Source organism: Felis catus, chromosome A3 (assembly GCF_018350175.1).
Source record: "Felis catus isolate Fca126 chromosome A3, F.catus_Fca126_mat1.0, whole genome shotgun sequence".
Taxonomy (NCBI): domain Eukaryota; kingdom Metazoa; phylum Chordata; class Mammalia; order Carnivora; family Felidae; genus Felis; species Felis catus.
Window position 1 is genome coordinate 65,801,857 of NC_058370.1, and position 27,593 is coordinate 65,829,449.

General features: G+C 49.4%; 1 protein-coding gene across 5 annotated transcripts in view; it reads left to right on the top strand.

Moving 5' to 3' along the window:
* PRKCE (protein kinase C epsilon) overlaps window positions 1-27,593 on the top strand; it is a 502,312-nt gene that overhangs the window by 457,162 nt on the left and 17,557 nt on the right. For 4 of the 5 annotated variants that reach the window (XM_011281033.3, XM_045055096.1, XM_045055097.1 and 1 more), the window contains 3 exons: window positions 7,419-7,557; window positions 12,983-13,171; window positions 17,884-18,030. In XM_011281033.3, the coding sequence (XP_011279335.1) occupies window positions 7,419-7,557; window positions 12,983-13,171; window positions 17,884-18,030 (475 nt within the window). Of the gene's footprint in view, window positions 1-7,418; window positions 7,558-12,982; window positions 13,172-17,883; window positions 18,031-23,342; window positions 23,373-27,593 lie in introns of those variants that run through there. The other variant, XM_019827139.3, reaches the window with a different exon arrangement.

Below are 27,593 nucleotides of genomic sequence, written 5' to 3' on the forward strand. Positions count from 1 at the left end.
GAATTATCCAGCTGCCAATGTCAATCCAGCTCCAGGGACGAGAAACCCAGGACTAGAGGGGGGCACTGTTCCTTACCCTCTTCCCCACACCTCATTTGGACCTCTGGAAGCTGGGAGAGAAAGGGAGTTTCCATGGAATTTCTCACAAGTCTTCAGTCTAATGGAGGTCTAGTCGCCTTCAGTCAGGTACCAAGTGACAAGGGCTATGATAAAGGCATTCTGCCTGAGGAAGTGCTGGGAGGGACCCCACCCTAAAATCAAAGACTACCAAATATGCTCACTATCACCATCGTTATTTAGCATTGTTCTTCAGGTTCTAGCTAACACAGTTAGGCAAAATAAGTAAGCTAAAAATGTAAACACTGAAAAGGAGGAAGTAAAAATGATCAGCAACGACAGATGATTTGGAAAATCCAGGAGAATCAACTGGAAAACTCCTTTACAAAAATGAACATTTGGGGTGCCTGGGTGGCTCAGTTGATTGAGCATCTGACTTCGGCTCAGGTCATGATCTTGCAGTTTGTGGGTTCGAGCCCTGCATCAGGCTCTGTGCTGACAGCTTGGAGCCTGGAGCCCGCTTCGGATTCTGTGTCTCCTTCTCCCTCTTCCTCCACTTGTTCTCTGTCTCCCTCTGTCAAAAATAAATAAAATATAAAAACATTTTTTTTAAATAAAAAATATTCAGTATAGTGGCAGGGCATAAAATGATAAACAGAAATTAATAACTAATAAATACATATGCAACCAGATAAATAATATGATGGAAGAAAAGACCTCATTTATAATAGGAAAAATTTTTTTAATAAAAAAAAGTTTTTTTTGGAGAGAGAGAGCACATGAGTGGTAGTGAGGGGACGAGGAGGGACAGAGGGAGAGAGAGAATTCCAAGCAGGCTTCATGCTCAGCCTAGCACACCACAGGGGGCTCAATCCCACGACCCTGGGATAATGACCTGAGTTGGACACTCAACCCACGGAGCCACCCAGGCACCCTCAAGAAAAGACCCCATGTAAAACTGGAATTTAAAACAGACAATAACAACTTGCATTCTTTAGAAGTGGATTCTGCTGTAATTATCATATAAACCCCAGACAACAGTGCTTTAAATAAGATACAAGTTTCTTTTTCATATGAATGCTAACTGGAGATGGGAAGTCCAGTCACCATTACTGGGGCTTTTGGTCCTTTTCTTCATGGTCGAAGGTGGCTGCTGATTCTCCAGGCATGATATCCTCATCCAGGCAGTAGGGAGAGGAAGGAAGGAGAAGAGTAAGTTTCTTCATTTTGTGACTTCACACAGTTGATTGGCTAGAACATAGTCACATAACCACACCCAGCTCTAAGGAAGGCTTTGAGTCCCGATTTATAGCTACATCACTATGAGCAGGGCTCAAAAAACAACAACAACAACAACAATAGCAGCAACGTTCTCTTACTAAGGAAGAAAATGAGAAGGGGTATTGGGACGACCAGCAGGCTGCCATTAAATATAACAAGAAATGCACAAGATCTATAAGAGAGAACTTTCAAATGCCCCTCACGGACATTAGACTTTAACAAATCGGAAGACAAACAATATTATTGGATAGGAAGACTCAACATCATAAAAATATCAATTCTCTCTGAGTTAATTTATAGCTTTAGACATGTTCCCAATAAAAACATCACAAGGATTTTTTTTTAAAACAAGACAGATGATTCTAAAGTTCATATGGAAAAATAAACAAGCAAGAGTAGCTAGGAAATTTTAAGAAAGAAGGAGATCAGCCCTACTGGATGTGAAAATGTTTTATAAACCCACAGTAATTTAAAAAGTGTGATATAGATCAACATCATCAAATGAAGAGTACAGAAATAAGTACAAATGCTTATGGAGAGCTAGTAACAGCATTTGAAAAAGTGGTGTTTCAGTCCATGAACTATCCAACCTATGGGATTTGAACCCAAGTTGGATCTCTGCTTCGTACTTTGATCAGGCCAAATTCCAAACATGTCAAAAGACTTCTGTTTATAAAATGAAAGCAGGGGTGCCTGGGTGGCTCAGTCAGTTGGGCATCCGACTTCGGCTCAGGTCATGATCTCACAGCTCTGTGAGTTCGAGCCCCACATCAAGCTCTGTGCTGACGGCTCGGAGCCTGGAGCCTGCTTCGGATTCTGTGTCTCCCTCTCTTTCTGCCCCAACCCACTTGCATTCTCTCTGTCTCTCTCAAAAATAAATGAACATTAAAAAAAAATTTTTTTTAATAAAATGAAAGCAGAAAAGTACAAAGGGGGATCTTGAGAAAATGCTTTTATTAACTTTGAAAGGGGTAAATCCTTTCAAATTAAGGCATAAAATCCAAAAACCATAAAATAAACCGCCATAAGCAATATCAAAAATTAACCTGGGAGAAGAATTTGCAATTCCTCTGCCACTCAAATTTCACTTCCTAATCTAGAAAGAGCTCCTTAAAAAAAAAAAAAAAAACAAAAACAAAAACAAACAAAAAAAAACAATGAGAAACAAACACCATAAAATAAAAACGACAACAGTTCACTGAAAAAAAAATACTAGTATCTTTTAAACGTATGAAAAAATATTCAAACTTACAGAGAAACTTAAGAATATACTGAGATACTGTATTCACCTATCAGACTACCAGAAACTCACTGTTTTCACCTGTCAGACTACCAGAAACTCAATAATGTACCATTTGGCAAGGAGGCACTATCATGGACTGCTGACAGAAGTGTAAATCGTTGGGGTGCCTGGGTAGTTCAGTTGGTTAAGTGTCCAACTTCATCTCAGGTCACGATCTCATGGTTCATGGGTTTGAGCCCAGTGTCAGGCTCTGTGCTAACAGTTCAGGGACCCTCCCCTGCCCATACTCTGTCATCTGTCTGTCTCTCCCTCTCAAAAATAAATAAACATTTTTTAAAAAGTGTCAATCCTTCAACCTCTAAGGAGGGCAGCTTGGCAACATCCATCAAAATCTACATTCCCGTTCTATCTGACTCAGAAATTTCCTTTCTAGAAAGCATGTACGGTTACTTTCATATATTTATAAGCATCTTTACAGCAGCACTGTTTGTAATAGCCCGATAATTGAAAGCAAGCTAAACGTTCCCCAATAAATATGGTAGAGTGTTATACAGCCACAAAAAATAGCCTCTTTATGTGCCAAGACAGATCTCCAATACATATAAAATGGAAAAGGTAATGCGCAAAACAGTGCATGTAGTAAGGTCGTGATTAGTTAAAAGGGGGGACATGAAGTGTTCTTATTTATGCGTAAAATGTGACCAAGACGATACACAAGACATGAATAAAATGCAGTTGCCTGGGGCGCCTGGGTGGCTCAGTCAAAGCATCTGACTTAGGCTCAGGTCATGATCTCACAGTTTGTAAGTTCAAGTCCTGCATCAAGCTCTGTGCTCTCAGAGCCTGCTTCAGATCCTCTCTCTCTCTCTCTCTCTCTCTCTCTCTCTCTCTCTCTCTCTCTCTCTGCCCCTCCCTTGCTCACTCTCAAACATAAACATTTAAAAAAATTTTTTAACATTTATTTATTTTTGAGAGACAGAGGCAGAGCATGAGCAGGGGAGGGGCAGAGAGGGAGGTGGACACAGAATCCGAATCAGGCTCCAGGCTCTAAGCTGTCAGCACAGAGCCTGACGCAGGGTTCGAACCCACAAACCACGAGACCATGACCTGAGCCAAAGTTGGATGCTTAACCAACTGAGCCACCCAGGCACCCCTAAACATTTTTTTTAATGCAGTTGCCTGTAGGGGGAAAATAGAGGTGTCTGAAGAACAGATGCAGTAGGGAGAATTTTTATTGTTATGTGTGCCCTTTTTATACTTTGGGTTTTAGAACATATGAAGGCATTGTCTATTTAAAGTGTTGAAACTATTAATTTAATAAGTAAAAGCTAGTCATATTGATTCATATATAGGGGAAAGGATTTTGCTGTATTTTTTTCCACTATTAAAAAAAATGACCCCATTCCTTTAAAAATGTCCCCAGTCCTCAAACGTACCCTGCCCTTGTATTTCAGGACTGATGGGGGTTAATATCTAGTCAGAAATCCCTCTTTGCAAAGCTATCAGTCAACAAGTTCGATGAGAACCCACTATGTGCCCGGCCCCTGACCTGAGCGCCTGGGGAACACCTAGGAAGGAGAAGAGCCCACTCACCCTGCCCTGCAAGCTGGGCCTCAGAGCCAGCAAGGCTGAGAAACCATTGTTCTGACCTCTTTCCCAGGGAAGCTTTAGAGACCCCTCAGAACAGGCAGCACTAAAAGCCAGCAGGTGAGGAGATCCTGGGGCCGGAACGGCAAGTAGAAAGTGGAGGGGGAGGCGGGGGTCTTGGGGCAGCAGTGCGGCCAAGGAGGAGGGAGGGAGAACCAAGAGGAGCCACCAAGCCATTCAACAAGCAGGATTCCAGGGACGCCACCTTCCGTGAAGGGCCCTGGGCCCCTACGCCCTTGTAGAGAAGGGCGTTCTCTCCCTTTTCCTCTGCCTGAGCAAAACATGGCCCTGGCTGTGCCATCCACTGAAACCCCACTCAGAACTCACTGAGAGCCCAGCACCAGGCAGGCTTAGTCCCAGCAGTGTGGGTAGTTTTCTTTTTAAAGAGACTGAAGACCCCCAGGGGAATAAAGTTTTAATTGTGGCATCTCTGGTCCCCAGGGGACTTTCCAGCTGCGCCAGTCTCCCCTGTCACAGAGGAAAGGAACTTAAGTCACCATCTCTTCCATGAGACATGGTTTCATGTGGGGAGGCAGAGCTCTAGAGAAACACAGACAGCAGAGGGGAAATTTGAAGAGGTGAGTAGTGGCAGGATTTCTGGCATCAGCGGTGGGACAGTGTGAAGATGTGCTTTGGCCTGGGGCCTCCCTTCCCCACGGCAGAGGGGGCAGCTGCCCGTGGACTGCCTACAGAACATACTCGGCCCTCGTGGTCCCCCTGGGCCTTCAGCATGGGGTGGCTTCTTCCCTCGGGGAGAAGAGGAAGCAAGAAGCAGGGGGACAGTGTGTACCTGGGCCAGGGCTAGGACAGGCAGAGAGCAGAAGAGGGAGAAGAAAGACATTCCACCTTCTCTTGTCCTGAGTAGGAATCCTGAGCAGAAGGAAGTGCGGAGTTGAATTTTTAGAAGGGCGAAGTTCAGGCTGGCTTGGAATCTTCTGAATCTCCTCCATTCGTACAAAGCAGAATGCACCCTTCCAATGACAAGGCTTTAAAAGAGAGGGCTTGAGAGGGTGCAGGTGGGGCCTTTCTAAATTGGGGCTGGTGGCTGGCATTGGAAGAAGACCACCAACAGGAAGGCAGGAAGGTAGAGGAGTGTAGTACACAGAGGCAAGAACACCAGATTTTAGAGCAGAGGACCCAGTTCAAGTCCTAGTTACATCAACCCCCTCGTCACCTTCCAGAAATCACCTACCTCTTTCCAGCTTCCACTTGCTTACCGCTGCCACGATAATAGCAAAGCATGTTCTTCTGAACCCTTGTTCAGAACATGAATGTGGTTTGTAGACCACAGAGGTGCTTTCCACATGTTTGTTTATTGCTGCTACAATTGCAAGTGTAGCCATGGTGACCATGGTGCGTGCGTGTGGGCCTTGACAAGGCAACACTAGATTAGGGAGCAGCAAGGGGTTGTAACTCAGTGGGGCACATAGGTTCACCTCTTGACAACGCCAGCATTTTCAGATGGGCAGACAGAACACCCACTCCCCTCCAACTCAGTTTCCTTGTGAAGGAAGTGGGTGTAATGGTATAAAGGCCTGCTACTTCTACACATACTATCTCAACCCTTTAGACAAGCAGGAAAGTGTCATCCCAATTTGATAGAGCAGATAACAGACCCACAAGGTGAATTCACCAGGGCCATGCCACAAGAGGGATTAAAACCCAGGCTTCCTGTGCCCACGTCAGTGTTCTTCTCCCTTCCCTCCCACCCCAGCCAGAACTGAGCCCTGACCACACACAGTGGCCAGGGTAGAAGGTCGAGGAGCCCAGTCCCAGTGGTGCGGCTTGGTTGGGCTCCCTGTTCTTTCTTTAGTTCACAAGCATCTGCTTAGAACAGCATATTTTATGAGCTTTCTCTTTTCTCAAGAAGTCCCAGCTGTAAGCGGAAACAGGGCTGTGGGTGCAAAGCAGGCAGGCCCTGAAATGTTTCCTGCCCCACCTTTGCACTCAGGCCCAGATCTCTGATGATGGCTGAAGTTCAAATCCAGATGCCAGCAGACTTGTGAGAAAGGCCCCTCTTGCTCTGTGTGCGGGGCAATAGGCCTTCTTTGTAAGACCCTGGCCCCATTCCAGAGAGGATGCTGAGGGAGGTCCAGGGTGAGGACCTCCATCTGACAGTCTGGGTTCTTCTACAGGACAGGGTTGGGGTTTGCAGATTTGGTTGGTAGGGGAATTCTTATCCAGAACTTCAGATTTTATACAGGATCTTATGTAGAACCCCAAACTGTAAAGCAGGATGCAAGAGAGCTACACTGACTAAGGCCAGCAGGCCCCCACCCACCCTTTGTGGCCCTCAGTCACTGCAAGGAACCACCTGGTCTCTGTAGGCCCTGGTCGTTGCCACCAGTGTGTCTTCCCTCCTGTCCCCAGAACCTTTCCCCCCTCTGCCTGCTTGCCCAGAGAAGACTGATCTTACAAATAGATCGTGCTCATGCAGGCAGGTCTCTCATTGTCCTCAGCAGGAATTTCAAACCCCTCTTGCATTCTAGGCTCTTTGGGGTTGGTTTCAATCTGCCTGTCTGGCCCCGCCATTCACTGGAGCCCAATTCTCTGGTCCTTTCACTGCCTTTTGCACCTGCTGTGTTGGCTTTCCCTTCCCTCCCACCTTTTCTTTTTGTGCCCTTTCCAAACCTAACCATCTCTCCAAGCTTCTCTTGAGAGTCCTTTTTTTTTTGAAGCTCTCCCAGACTGCAGCTGCTGTCAGTGGTCTTCCCCATGAAACACAATAGCTCACATAGTCGGTGTCCTGTAAAGTAGCATCTGATCCTTCTGTGGTTTGATCTGAGTCATCGATGTTACTATGCATTAGTCTTGTCCCTCCAACTGATCCCTATGGTTAACCCATGAAGGAAGGGGGATAAGTTGCATCTCTCTCTCATATCAAGGTCTAAATAATTTGAATTGCAGCACATAGTAGGGCTTCAATAAATAGCTACTGATTTTATTAAACCACAGTAGTCTTGAGATATTAGGAGCTCCCCTCTCATGTTGGGGACAATGGAGGCACCTTTAGGGGTTGCTCAACTTGGGCAAGAGCCCCAGACAGAGGTTGGTTGCCAGCAGGTCAAGCCTCCTCAAAGGTTTTCCTTTTTATCGCAGATTTCCCTGAGGTGGCCACATCTCTCCAACTCAAGAAGACCATATTGGGGTGGCTGAAGCACTAATCATGTGGTTCTGACCCCTCTTGCAGGGATTTGAAACTGGACAACATCCTTCTGGATGCAGAAGGTCACTGCAAGCTAGCCGACTTTGGGATGTGCAAGGAGGGGATTCTGAACGGCGTCACAACCACCACATTCTGTGGAACTCCTGACTACATCGCACCCGAGGTAAGACCATGTGCTAACCACCTTATCCCACCAGGGCAGAGGCAGGGATCCATTCCCATGCACTGGGGTCACTTACTGGTGCTGGGGGAAGGCTCTAGAAAACTAGGATAGATTCTGAGGGAGGAGGGAGAAAAGGAAAGGTAGAAGGTTTGCTGATTTCTCCGTAAGGAAGTTGACGGTGATAAGGGAGATACTGGGCAAACTGTGAACAGGCCATTCCCCAAACCTGGGCAGGTCCTTCCCTCTCAGTCCAGAACTACCAATGAAAGTAAGACTAAGAGAACTTTGTAAACTTCTATCATTGTTTTCACTTCTTAATAACTGGAATAAAGAAGCACCATCGATAAAGGCAGCAGTTAGCTTCTTCATTAGCTGTAACGCACCTACAGTAAAACCAAGAATTATTTGCCCTTCCTAGTGGTGTGGCGATTCTGCATAGCAGGTGCACAGGGTCAAGCAGGAAGAGGAAAGCTATATGTATATCTGATACATATAGATCAGAGATGTCCACTGGGAGCCCTAATGATGGGCTGCCTTTTGTCAAGTTGTCTGGATGTTTTGTTCCTCATAAAGTATTTGCTTCGAATTTCTCCAAATCAATCTTACCTAGGTTGAGTGATACCTAGTGTGACATGATTCCAATTTAGGACGAAGTATATCACAGATGCTTAATAAAAATGGACTTGAGGGTTCTGACACATGTAAGCTGGGAAGGAAATACCAATCTCCATTAAGCACTGCCCGTGGTGGGTAGGTGTTAGCCCATTCAGATTTCATTTCCTTTCAGTGGCATTGTTTGAGCACCTGCTAGACACAAAGCAAAGTGGGGGTAAAGAATTGGCTAAACACTCATCACTCTCCTAAAAGAACTTCTGGTTTAGAGGCAGTGGCAGATAAGTAAACAACTAATTAAGCAGAATAAATAGATATGAGAGACAAGATGGTATCCTCAGGGATAAGGGGAGTCTTCTTGGAGCACCTGGTAGATTAACTAAGTTGTCAAGAATCAGCAGGATTTCCTTTGGTGGTAGGGAGTCGGAAGCATTCCCGAAAACAACAGGGAAGATTGGGGTGGGGGCAGGGCAGTACAGGAGGTTCAGTATCCCTGGGCTCTGAATCCTTTAGGGCAGAGGCTGTGTTTCTAATCTGAGTCCAGGAACCAGACCACAGATCAGGCTTTTAGTCATGGTTCGTTGAATGAATAAATGAATTTGAACTTGTGACACTCCACCATGAACACAGTTGAAGGGATGAGAATATTCTTGGCCTTGTTCAGAAAAGGAAAATAGTATAGCTATTTATGGTAATAGATAAAATTAGGAAAAAGGACCAAGGAAAGTGGTCTTTTTCCTGTCGGCTCTATAGACCCACTAAGAGTTTTCCATTGGAGGGTGTCCAGGTTTCTCACACCTGTCCCAGGACACAGACAGGCAACAGCAATATAGCTCAGAAGACAGAGAGTGAGGGAAGGTCAGTGAAGAGACTTTTCACAGACCGGACAAGACATGGGGGGCCTGAGGAGAGATGTGAGGATGGTAAGTAATAGTTGAATTCCCTTAGGACCTTTATCTTCTAAGAGATCTGAAAGGAGAGATTTCAAAATATCTTCCTTAGTAGGAACACTAGGAATTTAATCTTTGAGGAGAAATCAGCAAAAGTGAGGGCTCTCAATTGGGACCTTCTTTTTTACCATCTTCCTCATTCATTTCTTATCATCAGAATACTTGGTTCCAATTCCTCTGTAAGCTGATGCCAGAGACAAAGGGTTAACAGGCCAGCATAGTAGTTAAGGACCCAGCCCAAGGCAAATATTCACTTTATGATGAACAAAACGCCCACACAACCTTCATGAAAGGCAGTCCATTGATGAGAGCCACAATGAATAGGGCTGATCTCTCTGTCTATAAGGAGGCGCAGACACTGTTCCTTCCCATTCCATCTTTGTGTCCGCGATACAGAATCTCCACTATGTGTGCAATGCCAAAAGCAATCCCTGGTCTTCCTGTAGGCAAATTACAACTGATAGAGACACAGCTACTTTTATCAAGGGCTACGGGGGAGATTAGATGAAATTATGCCTCTAAAGCATTTAGCCTGGTGCCTGGCCCACAGTGAGCACTGGGACAATACGTAGTAGCTCTGTCACCATCATCACTGTTGCTGGCACGTGCAGTGTGGGAAAAGCACAGTCCTGAGAGTTGAGTTTCCAGGCTAGACTTGACCACTGATGCCCCCATGGGACCTTGACCAAGTCACAAAATGTTTTCAACCCCCCAGCTTCCTCATCTTTCAAATAGGAATAACAATTCCCGCCCTACCTACCTCATCAAGGTGTTATAAGAATCTAATGAGATTAGAGCATGGAAATGCTTGAGAAACCATAAGCCTCTATTCAAACAGGGAGGGGTTGTGAGGCGCCTGGGTTAACCCTGAAACCAGAGACACCTAATGAGGCGCTAGCTCCTTTGGTGCTAGCTCTTCCCCAAGGCTTCTCTTCCCACCGTGCGACCTGGGCTAGCCCCCACTGCACCCCCTCTCCATTTCCCATGCCCAGCGCGTGCTCCCCAGGAAATGGCAGCCAGCCCTGGGTATGACTGGCGCCATTAGACCCAGTGCCTGCCCTTCTCTTCTACCCGGGCTCTGACCAATTCAAGGGGGTAGCCACCGTACCAGGTGCCCTCCCGTGGTGTGTGAAGCCTTGCCCTTCTCACCTCTCCATTGTTGACAAGCTGGTGAGAAAGCATAAAATTAGGGCCAAGCCCGAAAGGAATTTTACAAAAGATACCTCCCCAAAAGGGAAGGCTCTGGAGTGGGCCTGGGGAAGGGTGGGCAGGGCCGCTCTGTGGTTTCTGCAGAGCCGTCCTGGCTGAGCACACATGGGCCACCTGGAGGTCACCTCCCCACCACCCTGTGGAGGCACTGAACCCAGATCTTCCACCTCCTGGAGGCTGGAGGGTGGCCACCCTGGCACCCCAAGCCCCCTGAACCCAAGAGAGAAGGGAGCACACCCGGTGAGACACACACTGGGGCACATGTGGCAGCCAGTGTCCCGAGTGCTGCAATTGGCCTGGTTGCGGGGGAGCCGGGGGCGGGGGGCACGTTGCTCAGAAGCATGCTAGAACCCTTATGCCTGGTGCCTTAGAGATGCCCAGAGGGAAAAATTGACCATGAAAAAATAACCAAAATCACGGTAGTATATGGAAAGTGCCTAAAGATCTTAGGGACAGGAAAGGGTCTTAGGATGTCAGAAGATAAGAGGAAAGCTGGGGGAATATGAGAAAGCTTTCTGGACAAGATGGGTGATAGCGATGCCCTCAAAACCAGCAATGCCATGCTGAGCCGCACAGGGTGTTGGCTCATTCATGACTGACAGAGCCGCTCGCTGGCTTTGGCTTTGGCACAGAGCAGCATTACTGGCTTCTCGGGACAGCAGAGCTTACTGACCCTCAGATACCATGTGATGACCACTGAGCTAAGAGACCAAAGATACTCACCAAACAGAGTGCCAGCCCCAAATAATTCAAAGATGGCTGCGTTTGCTTGCATTTCTTTCCATTCTAAATTAAAAGGATTCTTAAATTCTTAAATCATGCATGCTTTTAATGTTTTCAAAATGATTCCTCCCAAGTCTTTTTTTACTTAATCCCAAGCAATCTCTAGTCTCTAGAAGGGTGTTTTGAGAGACCATGGAAAGCCCCGGTCCTCACGGTCAGCATCCTCTTCCCTGGCTGTCCTGAAATCTGAGAACTTGAACTGGAGCCTTGCTCTGGACAAGTTCCCTGTGAAGTTACCTGCAAACTGATGAGACTGTTCATGGCCTTTGCCATTTTGGGGAGAGTCCTGGATGCACACCCCTTTTAGGACATGCACCTCACCCATGCTTGTCCTCCATCACCATCACTTTGGGGAATTCTCCATAGAATTACAGAGCTGAGAGAAACCAGGAGAGGTCATCTCCTCTGCCCTTCTGTTCTTGGGCAGCACCAGGCCTACTCCTGCTCTGATAAGAGGAGAAGATAATTATGGGATGGGGACATCACTTCATAATCCCTTCCTTAGCAGTGGGGACAGCGCAGCATTTATTTCTACCCTGAGCCACACATAGACCATTGACCTACCACGTACTTCGTATACATGGAGACCAAAGCTAACAGAAGAAAACTTGGATCTCCTACCACCTTCCAATTATCTGGAGCTTTGTACTTTGCAATATGCTTTCAAATCTTCCACCTTGATTCATCTTATGAGGTTGAGCTGAGAATCTGAGCTTCATCGGATGAGGAAGTCAAGTGAGTGGCTCCAGGTCACCCAGAAAGAACTTAGCACCAAACTTGGAATAGAGTGGAAACATCCCGGTCAGTCTTCCATCTCTTCCACTGGAACCCATAGCCAGTGCTCCAGAAAAAAATAGGATCGGGGCAATTACTCGCTTTTCTAAAGGTTCTGTAGCTTCCTAACTTTAGGTGGCGTTTCTCCCAGATACTGAAATTGTGATTCATTTTTTAAAACTACAGTCCCCACACGCCATGCAGGAAGGTGATGGCACGGAACATTCCTCAGCCACGTGTCGTACATGCGTTTAACATAAATGCATTCAACTGTGCCTGCAGTCAGAGGAAAAAAAGAGAGACTGAGAGCCTAGGTGAGAGAAGTGGCTGTTGACAAAGATAAAGCACACTGGATGATCAAGGAGAGGATTTGATTGGGGCTATTGCAATAAGGAGAATGCCTCACAGAAAGTGAAGGGGCCTGGGCTTTGCAGAGGCAGGCAAACAAGGGATTCATCAGTGGGTTTTATGGGAGTCGTGAGGAACGCTGGAGATGGCTCTTTTCCTTCCTGGAACATCCAAAAACATAGTCATCCTTTGTGGTTAGAACACAAAAGGATGGGGAGACTTATTGACTACAGTTTCTTTTCCAAAAGCACAGGACTCAGGTGAACTTGACATTGTCACAGTTTAAAGAAGACTGACATTCTGTTCACCTTCTCACTGTGTGCGCCGTGCTCGGTGTGAGACGATCCTTGTTTGCTCTCTGTCGTTCACAGCTTGCTTATGTCTCTCTCAGTCTGCATCTTGCTCCTCTGACCCTGAATTTAGTGTCAAAAACACTCACGCATTTTTATATGGTCCTAAGCGCAAGTCAGGAACTTCATCTGCTCAAAGAACAGGATCTATTCCCACGGGAGGACAGGCTGTCAGTGTTGACTTTGGAGGAAAGTTGATAGTTAGCCCCCAGCATCGCGCGTTCTAAACTCAGTTTTCACTGAATTGGCTGATTTCGAGCCTAAATCATACCAGCCTGGGCCCTGCTGTGCAGAGAAGCAAGCTGGAAATAACGAGGCAGTTCACACAGCACTTGAGACAAGGGCGACCCTGGGTGGGGATCGTTGGCGAGCCCTGACCTTGCCCGTTTCCTTGAACAGATCCTGCAGGAGTTGGAGTACGGCCCCTCGGTGGACTGGTGGGCCCTGGGGGTGCTGATGTATGAAATGATGGCTGGGCAGCCCCCGTTCGAGGCCGACAATGAGGATGACCTGTTTGAGTCCATCCTCCATGACGACGTGCTCTACCCCGTCTGGCTCAGCAAGGAGGCCGTCAGCATCCTGAAAGCCGTGAGTCCTCGCCTTCCCCCTCCCCCTCGTGCCTGCTCCCCTGGCCTCTGTCTTCTCCCTCTGTCCCTGTCACTCCTTTTCCATCCCGTGAGCCCTTTCGCCATCCCTCTCCGCCCGTCTCTGGCCCACCTCTGCTGCAGCCGAATGGTAGGCAGTCACAGTGGGGAGTTGAGGCTCGAGTTGCTTTCTGTGGGCCAGGGACGTGTTTGTGTTTCCTGAGAGGGAGCTCTGCATTTCAGAGGGAGCAGAACCAACCCAAACCGTGCCAGGATCACTTCTGCCCCCTGACACACCAGGCACTGGACCCTGCGTCCTCCTCTACCACCCGCACCCGTCTTCCTCTGGAGCCTGTGATGGACAAGAGGGAGGCGAGCACAGTGTATCTGCGTGCATGACGGCATCTCTGTGGCAGAAGACCTGATCGGAAAAGAAGTGTCCACTGAGGGCGTGGAATCCATGCGCTGGATTCAGACATGACAGAGAGACTATCCCCAGCCCTGCAAATAATCCCGCACACGTGAAACGCTCAGTACTGCCTCAGCACGGCTCTTTCCGCCACGTAAGCCACTTGTGCTAGGGCAAGTACGTGAAGCTCCCTGACCTCCTTGGAAAGCTGTAAAAGCTGGGGTGCAGGGAAGGTGAGCAGAGCAGTTGACCCTCAGGGTTGAGGCAGGACCGAGGTGACAGCCCCAGAACCTTGACTTCCAGTCCTGACTTCTTTCACCCACCAGAATGCTCCAAAGTTCAGTATTTGGCACATCACATTCACCAGATGTCCCATATCAGGTACCCTCTCAACTGTGATTTACTTGTTCTTTCAATCCACTACCAATATTTACCTAATGACATGTTTTTTACAAAGAAGTTCTATATCACTGTCATAAATGGAAAATCAGTATCATTGCCATAACTAATTAACATAAATCATCATATGAAATTGGTAAAAAGACCTAAAATCACTTTGTAGGTGTCTGGGAGCACACATACCACATTCCGGAAAATGCCACATCAGAGCATGCTATTCTCTTCCGCAGTTCTTTTTTTCTTCCTCCTTTCTTCTTTCCCTCAACTCATCAATTTCCCTCCCCCGCACCTTCTCTCCCTCCTAGTCAATAATTTAATGACCTATTTTTTTTTAAGAGAGCACAAGTGAGGGAGGGGCAGAGAGAGGGAGACAGAGGATCTGAAGGCCGTCGGCGCAGAGCCCCACGCGGGGCTCGAACTCCCGACTGTGAGATCATGACCTGAGCCGAAGTCAGACACTCAACCGACTGAGCCATAATGACCCATAATGACCTATTATTTATTGAGTGTTTCCAGTGTGCTGGGCATCATGCCTCATGCTAAGTAAGCGTTGGTGGCTATAACAGCCAGGGTCCTGCTGGATTGGTTGACTACAATCCAGCAGGCAAACGTGGGCAGTAAATAAAAAATAGATCCACACATAGTCACCACTGGGATGAAAGCGGTGAAGGAAGCAGATAGAATATGTGTATTCACTCACCTAGTGTGTGCCAGTGAGCATCTATTATGTACCAGGCACTGTGTCAGATGCCGGCTAAGGAGAAACGTGCAGGCAGCACCCAAAACACCCAGAGTACCAGCCCAGCAGAGCTGATCACTCGCCCGGCGCCCTGAACACCAGCCCGGCAAACCTTCCAGTGAGCCCCCTGCCGGCACCCCCACTAGGCTCTTTCATTTTGGCCAACCCGGAGCAGTGTTTCTCAGCTAGGTGTGATTCGTCTGGCAACGTCTGGAGATGTTTTTGCCATCACAACTTGGGGTGGGGAGGGAGCATTGCTGCTGCTGGCATCTAGTAGGTGGAGCCCAGGGACGTGGCTAAACATCCTACCGTGCACAGGACAGTCCCCACAACAAAGATGTACCCCATCCAAAGTGTCATTAGCACAGAGGTTGAGAAACTTTGACCTACAGAGATTCAGAAGCTAGAAGTTGTGCCTGTGTCCACTGATCCGTGAGGGCAAAGTCTCTGAGAGAAGGCATTTCCCGGTAAGAGCTTCTGGCTCAGGAGCATCTTCTCGGGATGTTAAAATCTATATGTTTGTCAGTAGCCCTTATACTTTGTCTCCCAGAAGTGGAAGGACAGGAAGAGCTAAGGAAGTAAGGAAGAATCTTTGTTCCCTTGGCCTTGGAACACTTTACTTCCTCACATTCTAATGCCAGGCCAGGTTTCATGACTGGCCACTGAGCTCTGTCTCTGAGACCTGCTGCCTACATCAAAGTGGTGCAGAGCTCTCAAGAAGGCCGTTTGCCTCATAGAGTTATGCAGTGCACAACCTGTGCAATAGTAAGTGCTGGTCCTGCTGCCTTCCTTCCTTACCACTGTGCTCTGAGGCCCAGCGTTCAGCCCCCTATTTAGTCATTTAAATGTACTGAGTGCACAATAGAAGCTAGGCACTGAACCAAATGCTGGGAAGATGGGACTGATTCCTATATCCTAGAGCTCACCAAGGGTAAGGGATGTTTGGATAAATTATAATTTTTTTAATTTTTTATTTTAAGAGAGAGAGAACATGAGCGGGGAAGGCGCAGAGACACAGGGAAAGAGGCTGAGCCCCACGCTCAGTGTGGAGCCCAACACATGGCTTGATCCCATGACCCTGAGATCATGACCTGAGCTGAAATCAAGAGTTGGTCACTCAACTGGCTGAGGCACCCAGGTGCCCCTAGATAAATTATAATTAAAATTTTTTAATGTTTTAATTTATTTTTGAAGGAGAGAGAGAGAGAGACAGAGCATGAACGGAGGAGGAACAGAGAAAGAGGGAGACACAGAATCTGAAGCAGGCTCCAGGCTCTGAGCTGTCAGCACAGAGCCCGATGCGGGGCTCAAACCCACAAACTGTGAGATCATGACTTGAGCTGAAGTCGGATGCTTAACTGACTGAGCCGCCCAGGCGCCCCATAAATTATAATTTAAATAAATGAGAAACATGAGGTCCCAGGTCCCTACAGGGGAGAGAATCTGGAGAGTCTTCAACAGAGCAGGCAGCATTTTGCCTGGTTCTTAGAGGATACATAGGGACTGGATATGGGCATTATAGGTGCAATAAAGGATACAAAAGCCTAACCGGGTAATCTTGGTTCAGACTGAGAAGTTTCCGTGTGCCAAACTGAGGGGTATGGACTTTATCCTATGGGTGTTACGAATCAGGAGTGTTTAAGCAGGGGTGGCCTCTGCTGACTTTTAGATTAGGAGGACAAGGTGTGCATTGGTACCATTTCTAACTCCAAACTGCCCAAAACCCCTTAAGGCATTCTCTTACCTGTGGCTCTCCCAGCTCAGTGTCCATGTGCTTTGGCTTCAGGGACACCAGAAAAGAGTCAGCAAGAGGCTCTCCCTGCCCAGGAAAATCTCCCTGAAGATGAAGCCTGAAATTGTATCAGTATAAATTTATTCCTTTGGATTATGGTTTGTCCTCTTAAATTCCTTTGTTTAAATACAGGCTCTCAGCCTTCCCCCTGTAAAATCTAACTCTTTGTCTCCAGCTCACGTGCACACACACACCCCTGCCTTTAGTTTGGGTGGCTATCAGAAATATTTCCACCTACCAGCACTGATTTTTTTCAGTTATATGGTACACATCTGCTCAAATTACTTGCCATCAGGACTGACTCACTTAACAGGAATAAGTTCGCCTGGGTGTGTGGGGAACTATCAGGGATACAGGTAAAAGTACAGATTTTAACATCTGGGGAAGCTGCCTCCAAGCCAGAAGCTCTTCTCACAAGGCTAAGGAGGAAAACACATCCATGTGGTTTACCAGACAAGCAGTAAGCTTTTCCTCTTCTTGTTTGTTTTTTAATCAGTTGATCTACGTGGATATTTTATGCTAGAGGTTACAAATTCAAATTAAAAAAAAAAATGAGAGGGTCCAGGAAAAGGAGAAGTGGAGGGGGTGCCTTTGATAATTTACCTTGGCATGAATATCCGGTCCTCTTTCCTTGCCTCAACAAGGACTGTGGACCTCTCAGCATGAGTGAGTTTATCTGATCTCAGTCTCCCCAACTAGAAGACGAGAACCTGAGGAGAATCTGGGAGTTAGTAGTAGCCTGAGTTCCTAATCCCAGCATTGTACCTTGTTGGCTGTTTGATCTTGGCCAAGTTAATTAACCTCTCTATGCCTCACTTATAAAATAGGGATAATAATAGACCTCAGAGGCTTGCATTTGAATGAAATGAATTAATTTATATACGATGTTTAGAATGACGGCTGGCATATGGTAAATTCTGTATAAGAGTGAAAGAGTACCCTGGGGCCCCTGGGTGGCTCGGTCGGTTAAGCATCCGACTTCGGCTCAGGTTGTGATCCCACAGTTCATGAGTTCAAACCCTGCATCAGGCTCTGTGCTGTCAGCACGGAACCCATTTTGGATCCTCTGTCTCCCTGTCTTTCTGCCCCATCCTGGCTCGTGTGCTCTCGCTCTCTCGCTCTCTCGCTCTCTCGCTCTCTCGCTCTCTCGCTCTCTCGCTCTCTCGCTCTCTCGCTCTCTCGCTCTCTCTCTCCAATAAATAAACATAAAAAAAAAAGAGTGCAAGACTACCCTGAGGGGCAGAGTCCCTCAAAGTGCAGGAAACAGGCTTGGGAGATGGTCTTGAAGCTGTTGCCGTGGCTGACTTTCATCTTTCCCTCACAGCCTGTCCCTGCCAAGCCTTTGTCACTCATTCTGTTATGCCCTCCTCCCTGCAGTTCATGACCAAGAACCCCCACAAGCGCCTGGGCTGTGTGGCGGCACAGAACGGCGAGGACGCCATCAAGCAGCACCCGTTCTTCAAGGAGATCGACTGGGTTCTCCTGGAGCAGAAGAAGATCAAGCCACCCTTCAAGCCTCGAATTGTAAGTAGGGCCCCAGAGCCCATTCCACACTGTGCGTCGGGCCTGGGTGCGCAGAAAAAGCCGATTGGGGCACGTTTTACAGCCAAAATGACAAGGGCAGGAGGTGGCCGAGCCGCTCCCCAAAAGAGTCTCCTAGCCCTCAGAGTTTACTGTCAAAAATACATAACCTAGAGCCATAACCAAGATGCTGATTCGTATGGGACACAGAAGACTTTTAATTTTAACAGAGATCAATTGATTGATTTCAATCAGAAGTTACAAATGATATGAGTTGGCCGTGTATGGTGGAGATTTAAGGTTTCTTTATAAACAAATGAGTTCGCTTTATAACTGAGTCAATTTAAAGAAAAGTACTTACTAGGTAAATAAGAGTCACGGTCATGGTCATTATGTGGACTTAGTGCAGCGTGAGAAGGTAAGACCCAGTGCCCAACACCTGGGGTAGGGCTGTGCTGCACCAACCCTGGGGCCGAGTCTGTAAGAGGCTGTCTCTGTAGGGCTCCCCACCCCCCTCTGCCCCGCTGTCCCTGCTGGCCTCCCTCCGGCCCAGCATACACCTCCTTCCAGGTTCTCAGCCCTGTCCCGGTGATGCCTGTCGAAGGGGCTGCAGGAAAGGGTGTCAAAGCTCAGCTGTTGGAAAGAGGAATCAGAGAGCAGAGGCCATGTCCTAGCAGTGACCTTCTGCTGGAGGGAGGCCTTCTGGTCAGCAGGGCTCTCCTTGAAGTTGAGAGTGTGCGTACAGACCTGTGTAGGGGGAGTATCCCAAGTCTGCTGGCTTGTGGCCTGATGAGGCAATTATTCAGACTGAAAGTTGGGGTAGCCAGCTGGCTAGTATGCTAGGAGCAAAGGGGGTATGTAATATTAGGAAATTACAGGCCAAGAGCTCCGGAATGCTGGGACCGGGGTCCTGGGCAGGAAAGACCTGAGACCATCCAGTCAAGCCTCAGTCACCCCACACTGTGTCATGCAGCCCCCTCTCCCTCACCTCCAAGTACAGGACGGACCCTCCTGTGCTTTGTGAATGATCACAGAGGAATTCTGTTATATTCCAGGAGGTTTTCTGGGGAGCAGTTACTGATAGTGCTGTGAAATGTCCCAAGTAGGAAACAACTCTCAGCATGGTCCAGGCTCAGCAGTTACTGATAGTGCTGTGAAATGTCCCAAGTAGGAAACAACTCTCAGCATGGTCCAGGCTCAGCCAGTCTAGAGCATGGAAGGTTGACTGTCCCTGGATGCTTGATCGGGTCACTGTTCCTCATCTGCTTCCTCCTTTGGTTTTTACGACTTTCACTGGCTGGCACACAGCTCGGAACAGGCTAGATTCAGGCTCACCTTCTTTCTTTGTTAGCATCACCTTCGCTCCTGCCCATTTCCCCCTTGGCTCTGGGCAGGGCTCCCTGCACATGCCATCGTGCTCAAAGGCTACCCCCCTACCCAGAGGGTCTCTGTGAATGGTTTACAAGGACAAGATCAACCGTGTCCTGGAAAGAGCAAGGGGAAGTAGGAAACCAGAGACCAGGTGGAGAAGGAGGGGAAAACTAAAGACTCAGATCTGAGGGTAAAATGTTATTGCAGGTTTAGTCTAAGGTAATGTACCCAAAGCAAAGTGGGAAGTAGAGCGAGGTAGAGAATCCACCTGACAAAAGGGATCCCAGGGCGAGAGCAGGGACCGATCGGTCAGCACAGGTCTGCAAAATGACTTACTCGACTCAAAGCTAGGCTTATAGAGAGCCAGACAGGGCTGGAGGGGCAGCTCTTCCTGCTGGTGTGGGGCAAGCTGAGGGGACCGTCAGCAGGGGGTGCAAAGGGAAGAGCGGGCCTGGGGGAGGGCGGAGGCAGGCACCCAAGTCTTTGCTGAGAAGTCACAGGGAAACAAGGAATTAGGGAGAATCTTTATGATAAAAGGCCCAAAGAAGTTTTAAAGTGTGGATTCATGGAGAAGAGTCTCTCTCTGGGATAAAGAGAAGGCAGAACATGGCTCAAACCCAGCAGAGGAAAGTGCTCTGAGATTTCAGGGGCCCTGCGAAGCTCCTGTCTCCAGAAGCCTGTCCCTAAGGCCGAGCAATAGCAGGGATTCCTCCTGAGGCTGCGACCCTCTGTCTCACCTCTGAGCCAAATGAAAGGGCAGAACCAAGAGAAGCGACCCTTTGAGCTGTGCCTGGCTTCCCCTGAGTGAGGGAAGGGCGTAAAGAACAAGCGCGAGGTTCCTGTGGGCCTGCAGGATGGAGAAGGAACCAGACACAGAGGAAGAAGGAGAGGAGGGTGACTCGGGAGGCCAACCCGTGACCCAGTCCACTGGTAGACAGGCCTCACCCGGCCTGGACAGGCAGGGGTAGCCGGCCTGGCGTGCAGGTGCTCCTGTGGGCCAGGGTGGGAGAGGGTCCCTGGGAACCAGCAGCAGAAGTACATCTCAGGGTGAGGGGGTCAGGCTGACCTGGAGGTCAGGTGGGACTCCACCTGGAGCACAAGGGACCCGTGCTTCCCTCCCTTGGGTCTCTCCCGAGCCTCCAGTGTGGGACAGGAGGGCAGGACTCTCCTCGCTTCCTTTGCCGAAGGGCTCAAGTAGGCTTCCTGGGGCCAGACCATCCCCTGAGAGGATGGCAAAGAGTGAAGGCAGGGGCTGTTCAGGAGCTCCCAACAGTGTCCAACTGTCTGAGTCAGCATTCCCAAAGACTGAGTTCATCCTTACCTCACATGTCACCTTCTGTGCAAGTCCCTACTCACCCCTACAGAACTCCAGAGTTATCCTTAACACTGTTGGGGGTTGGGGGTGGGGAGGAGGCAGGGAGAGCGTTTATCTGGCTGGTTTGAATTCCGTTTGGAAGAGAGAGTTAGGCCATCCAAAGGAAGGATAAGAAAGGAAACTTCCATTGTGCAACAGGTGTCTCTGGTCACATTTTGAGCCGAATAATGTTCCATACAGAGTTCTCAGCTACAGGTCTTTAAAGATGTATTCAAGTTCTTTTAAGTATCTGATCTCATTTATATCCTAGAGATTTGTCTCTGGAGAAATATCAAAATGGGAAAGAAAAGAATAGTCTACATCTCCTTAGCAGGTTGGAAAGGTCTGCCTGAGACTGCCCCTAAGTTGAAAGCTCTTTTCTGAAAAATGTTGATGGTACCACCCTGAGTCCTCTGTGGGCTTGTTCACAGCAGAAATGAATTTTAAGTTGAATTCAAGCCCACCACAGTGACAAACATACTCTAGTTCCCGTGTCTGAAAGCCTTGCAAGACCCACGTGTAACTCACACAAGGTTTTAAGAAGCCAACACCCACCTCTTACTAACTCAGGATTAACCCTGGGGGGACCACGGGTAGCCAGGCCCTCCTGGCTCAGATACCAGCAGTGGGGGTGGCTATGCTCTGTAAGTAGGGCCAGTTACCAACAGGCAAAATAGATAGCCACCCACGAGTGGTCACAGGAGAGACACTGGGGGCTGAAGTGCATCCCACAGAAGTCATCTTCTGTTTACAGGGGAGGGGTTCCATCACAAGATAGGCTGTCCGCCGGCTGAGGGTGTCGCATAACCTTAGGGCACATCGATGCCCTTTGAGGAGCGCTGAGAAGGAAAGGTTGTGACAGTGGGAGGAAGGAAAGTTGCTTTGGAGCCTGACATTGGGAAGAAGTGGACAGGGCAGTGTGAGCTTCTTGGATCTTAGAGACAGACAGCCTCCTTGAGAAGGGAGAGGACAAGTGTGCGAGCCTTGCAATTTGGCGGTGGCCTCAAGAAGACACGGGGTGTGTGTTTTAGAAGGCAGTGAAACGAGATACACAGAAACCCTCTAATCTCCTCACGCCAACCCCCCGCCCTGGGCATTCAGTCACAGAGGGAACCCTGGGGCTCCTTTGTCTTGGGCTAGCTCCACTAGCTCCTACCCACGTCCTGTTGACATCACAGCAAAATGCCGCCACCCCTAGAAAACAGCAGGATAGCGACCACCCCACTGGATGAGCCGGCCATACCGAGTCTAAGGGCCTTGGGGGTGTCCTGCCTGTCTTGATTCAGGAGGGAGTTGGTTCTGTCTGGTGGGAGGTGCTGGAGTGAGGCCAGGTGAGGTCACGTCATCCAGGCGCCAGGGCTTAAGAAGAGCCAGGACTCCGTGGTATGTTTTCTGCATCTCCGGACTCTTCCCGCTCGCGAGGCAGGGATGAAGCTCCTCCACGGCACAGCCTGTGGTGGGAGAGCAAACCTGTACACTGCCCAGGCTGGCTCTGCTGAAGACTAGGGTGGCTCAGTCGCCCCCGTAGGGGCTGAGGATATGGTAGGTTCCCAGGCCTGGTTTCCATCCCCTCCGTAGGAATCCTCGTCCCTCTAAAGATCTCACCGAGATTGTCCAGATCCCTAGCTGGCCTTTGGCCTCTGGTCCAGTTCCCTCACAGACCTCAGGTGGCTGCTGTCCCCTCCAGGCCTTTACCTTCTCAAGACGTTTGCTAAGCTTAGATTTCTGCTCCCTCGCGCCTGAGCCTCCCTGTCTAACCCCTGCCCTGACTCACCAGCTGTCATTAGTCCGACTGGATTGCCTGCCTTCGGGTTTAGGCCCATTTGCACTAACCCCCACCTCGGGACATTTTTTAGTGGCCTCTGCTTCAATGTGGGGATTTCGTCTCGTTCGTCCTGCCAACTATCTTGTATTCTCCCGCCCTCACTTTCCCTTTTATATTCGTCCTGTCTACCCTCTGGCCACCCACGTTTGCAACTGATTTTGCACAAGCGATGTGCCGTCAACACCAAACCAAAGACTCTGTGCCATCCTTGTATTCAAATCGATTTCTGGAGGTGGCTGGCCTCACGGCAAGGGCACACAGGGTGGGTGGCAGGCACCCCGGCAGCGGTTGGCAGGCTAGAGAAGCCAGTAAGGCTGGAGCCAAGGCCTTTGATGCTGGAAAAAAATCTCCCGGCATAGAGTTCATTCGTCTGTCCCACTGGGGATTTAGTTCCAAGGTGATGGCATCCTCCAGTAGCCAATAAATGTAGCACATTTTGCTTTTGTGTTACTGGTGAGCTCACCTTCTTTGGGGACCACAGAGGGCAGAGTGATGGGTTCGTTGTGTTTGAATGGTATCACGTGACCGTGCGGATCTTGGAGGTATTTTCTCGCTCCAGGCTTCTTCCCTGGGCACTCCTCTTGCACCCAAAAAGCTCCGAGATTATGGCTCCCAGGGCTCCAGCGCTGGAATTGGGGGAAGCCAGTGGAGGGGGGAGAGATCTGCCTCCCCAGAAACCTAGCTATCCTCAGTGAAAGCCAAGGGCAATGAGGGAAATGCCGGCCAAGTAAACTTCTCTTTGTGTACGTGTTCTCTCTTTTCAAGTTTGCTTCAGTGTGAATGTCCCTCTTTAAGGTAAGGCCTCCTGAATGGGGAGTCTGTCCAGGTAGGTGAGCCCTCTCAGGCCCGGTGACATGGAGGCCCTTCCAACCCCATGATCTGTTTCCATCCAGTCGTCCACACTGCATGGCGGGACCCTCGAGGGAGGCCTTTCCTGCATGCTCCTGCATGACCGGGCTGTGCTGAGAGAAAACCGGGAAGTGGGTTTGAGACCCTCACAACCTCACCAATGCAGCAGCCTGAGGAGAAGCCCTGCTGAGCAGGCAAAGGCAACCCTTTCCCCTGAAGCTCGTCAACCCACCCAGGAGACCACCTGTTAGTGGGCCCCATGAAGACAGAGTCCCAGGTGACCGGCAAAGGCTGTCCTCCTCCTCCACCTAGCAGAGCAGGGACGGGACCCGGCCAGTGCCTAGAGACATCAGTGAGGACATCCCCCCGGACTGTGTCCAGGCCAGAGTGGGAGCCCTTCGTCTCCAAGAGGCTGCAAGGTCCTGCAAAGAGCCAGGACACCAGTCCGGGCCTAGAGGGCATCATGGGAAATGTCCAGGAAGCTGTTTCTGGCAGTTGGCCCAGGTAGTGACATGGCACAGTGGACCGGTACCGGCTTTGACCGCAGAGAGACTTGGGTGGGAACAAAATTGCTGTCGTGGGTTAGCCGTGTAAGCCCGGGAGTTCACTTCATCTGCAGACCCCTGGCCTCCTTGGGCCTGAGCTCCTTATCTGTAAAATAGGGATAAAAATATCCACTCATAAAATTATGAACAGGATTAGATAAACCTGCAGATTCCCTATGAATTTTAGTTCTTCTCTCCAGTCACCGTCCCCACCCAGCCTGTCAAAGCCCCTCTTTCTCCCGCTCGCGTCGGGAATCAAGAGCTAAGGAGGCAGTGCGGTGTATGGAGGCTAGGCTGTGGAATCAGAGGCGGCCAGGTTCCAACTAGGGCTGCAGGATCTGGGGAGAGTCGTCTCACCTCTCTGAGCCTCAGTGAGCCGATCCGTAGAACAGGGATACTAGTATGTACCACGTCGAATGTCTGTGAGGAGTGAAAAGCAAATCAAGTGAAGTGATTAGCACATTCCTTGGGATACCGCGGGTGCTGGGACAGAGCTAAAGCTGACAGTACTGGAGACCCCGGGGGTCTAAGCCAAGGGGGCTAGAGAGGGCGCAGTTCCCGGAGAGGCCAGGGGTTCACATGAGGGATGACACCATGTGGTCGGGGAAGCTGCCATTGCAAGGCAGAGGACTAGCAAAGAGCACCATCCAGTCCCCGCAGAGAGCCTTCTGGAGTTTCATTCCGGCCCTGCCCCTGGTCTGGGATGGGAGAGCACAGGGAGACAGGAGATACGGCAAGACAGAGACTCACCCCGGCCCTAATGCCCCTTGAGGAACCCCAAGTTTCCCCGCAGGGTCTGTCCCCCTTTTATGGTGTGACCTTGCCACCACCTTTACTTCCCCTGCCCCTGTCCTCACTGGTCTTGTTTGCCGAGCACAGCCGTGCAGCCCAGCCCTAAAGTGCTGGCAGTCTGATGAGACCCCATGACCGTGGCCGTAGGAGCGCGGAGGGTTCCCAAGTGTTTCTAAGCTAAACAGCCTCAGTGGGGCATCTTTGACTCTGCACAAGGGATTTCTCTGTCTGGGAATTCTGCCTGCAGGAGCGTTCCTATAGCCCAACCTGCACATCACTTTGGTGCTCCCACCCACTACCCTAGGGGAGGAATTTGAGCCCTGGGCTGGGCTGGGCATTTCTGTAAGCTCCGAAGTTTTCGTTTATAACTTCATAGCTGTTCAGTTGAGATTTGCCTTCATGGGTTCATCGAACTAGTGTATATTGAATTTAATCTCCTCCCCACCCCACTAGCACCTGAGGTAACACACACAGCCTGCCGGGGAGCGTGGGACCTACTGGGCTGTGTGTGACTGAAGGAAGGAAGGTTCTCCGGAGGAGCTGGATCTGGGCAGAGAAAGCCAAAAAGGATTAGGGACAGAGAGCTACCGGGAAGAGGCATGGCAGCAGGGGAGGGCAAGGCAGGATTCACGTCAGGTCTTTTCAGCGGGAATTTAGTGAGCATGTACTTTGTACCCTCTGTGAAGCTGTAGGGGAGAAGGCTGGTTGACGTAAGAAGAATCACCTATAGAGGCGCCTGGGTGGCTCAGTTGGTTAAGTGTCAGACTTCAGCTCAGGTCATGATCTCACAGTTCGTGGGTTCAAGCCCCACATCAGGCTCTGTGCTGGCAGCTTGGAGCCTGGAGCCTGCTTCGGATTCCGTGTCTCCCTCTCTCTCTGCACCCCACCCCCCAATCATGCTCTGTGTCTTTCTATCTCTCAAAAATAAACATTAAACAAAATTTAAAAAAAAAAAGAAAGAAGAAGAATCACCTGAATGCTACCATCCTGAGGGGTTCCAGTGGCAGGAGGAGCCTCAAACATAAAGTGCTTGGGGAATACCAGGCACAGTACAAAATGCAAGCCTTGACTCAGGGCAGGGGTCTTGGGGTTTGCCTCTTAAGGTTAGGGGGCAGGGAGGAAAGGTGATGTGAAGAGGAAAGCCTCCCTGGACAGGCCAGCTGGCAGGGCCTCTGTGGGCCACAGGAGCCACTGGCCACTTGCAGTCTCATAGAAGGTCCCGCCCGGGGTGGTGGTCTGGCAGCCAGGGAAAGAGGGGCAGTGGTCCCAGGCTGGATAATGTGCATCGAAGTAGAAGCAGATAGAAGCTCAAACCTTCCCCAGGTGGGGGGCTTAGGCCTCCAGGCCTCCAGCCAGCATTTGCTCTCTGAGGGGTGCAGACACCAAGGGAGACTGTGCACCAAGGGGTTGGGGGTGTTCCCCACCCACGCCAGCCTCCAAGGGGGCACAGCTGGCTATCAGGGAGGAAAGAAGCTCTTGGAAACCCAGCTTGCATTGGGGGACGGGGGCATTAGTGCCCTGTTTACTCCCCACTGTTTATGCCAGGTTACTGGATGGTAACAGAATTGGATTTAGCTTAAACTCGACACTCAGACATTCTTCTGGAATTCTGGGATTTGACAAACACACATTAGGTCTGTGGCACATCATTACAGTTCCACATCGGCCTCGCTCTCAGAGCAAGGTGATCCCGGCCTGCGGGACTCAGACCCCCACGTTATTCTGGCCTCTTCTTTCTGGGACCTGCTCCACCCCAAAGGGGTTTTATCGGTGCACAGAGCTTGAATGTCAGGTGTGTGAGCCCCGCTAGGTGTGGAAGAAGGTCAAGAATGGCAGGGACAGTGAGATATGATACTCGCCTTGAGTAGGGAGATGGGTAGATAAGCCCACAGAGGGGCTTACCAACTGCGATGACTCAGGAAATAAAGCAGACCTTGACTTGGGGCCTCAGCCAGACTCCCTCCCCACCCCTCCCGCATCTTAGCTAGTATTTGGAAACCACAGGTGGTCTTCCTGGGGGAGGCATGGCAGATTCAGGCTGCAGGTACCCAGGCACCTGGGATGTGGGTGATCCACCAAAAGTTTCAGAATATAGTCACCCCAAAACATGAGATTCCAGAATTTAGCCCCCACTTTGTATCAGAGGCAACGAGCTAAGAGGAAAACACTGGACAGAGCTGGGTGCTGGTCCCTCTGTTTTTTATATCTTTGAGACTCGGAGCAAATCACTGAATTTCTCTGCTCCCTTCCTATAAAATGAGGGACTTACATAATCCCTAAAAAGTCTTACAGCCTATGAGGGCAGGGATTGGAGGTTTTTGGAAATCAGTTTTATTATAATAAAATTTACATAGAATAAAATTTAACCCATTTAAAATGTGCATTTTGACGCATTTTAACAAATGGATGCACCCATGTTACGCCAGCACAGTGAAAGAAGATCTCTACCCCAAACTGTTCCCAGGTGCCCTGTGCCCCAAGGCAGTCGCTGATCTGCTTTCTGTCACTGGAGAGTAGATCTGTCTTCTAGAGTTTCGTGTGTGTGTGTGTGTGTGTGTGTGTGTGTGTGTGTGTGTGTACGCACACATATATATGGAGCCGTGTAGTGTGTGCTGTTTTGTGATTTTGTGTCTGGCTTCTTTCACTCAGCATCCATGTGTGTGAGATTTAGGAATTATATTTTTAATTTTTTACCATGGAAAACGTCAAACGTGTACAGAAGTAGAGAGAATCCCCATGTGCCCATCACCCAACACCAACAACTAGCCTGCTCTGGTTAATTTGTCAGGGGAGGGATTTTTATCTGTTTTGTGCACAGCAGCGTCCTCAG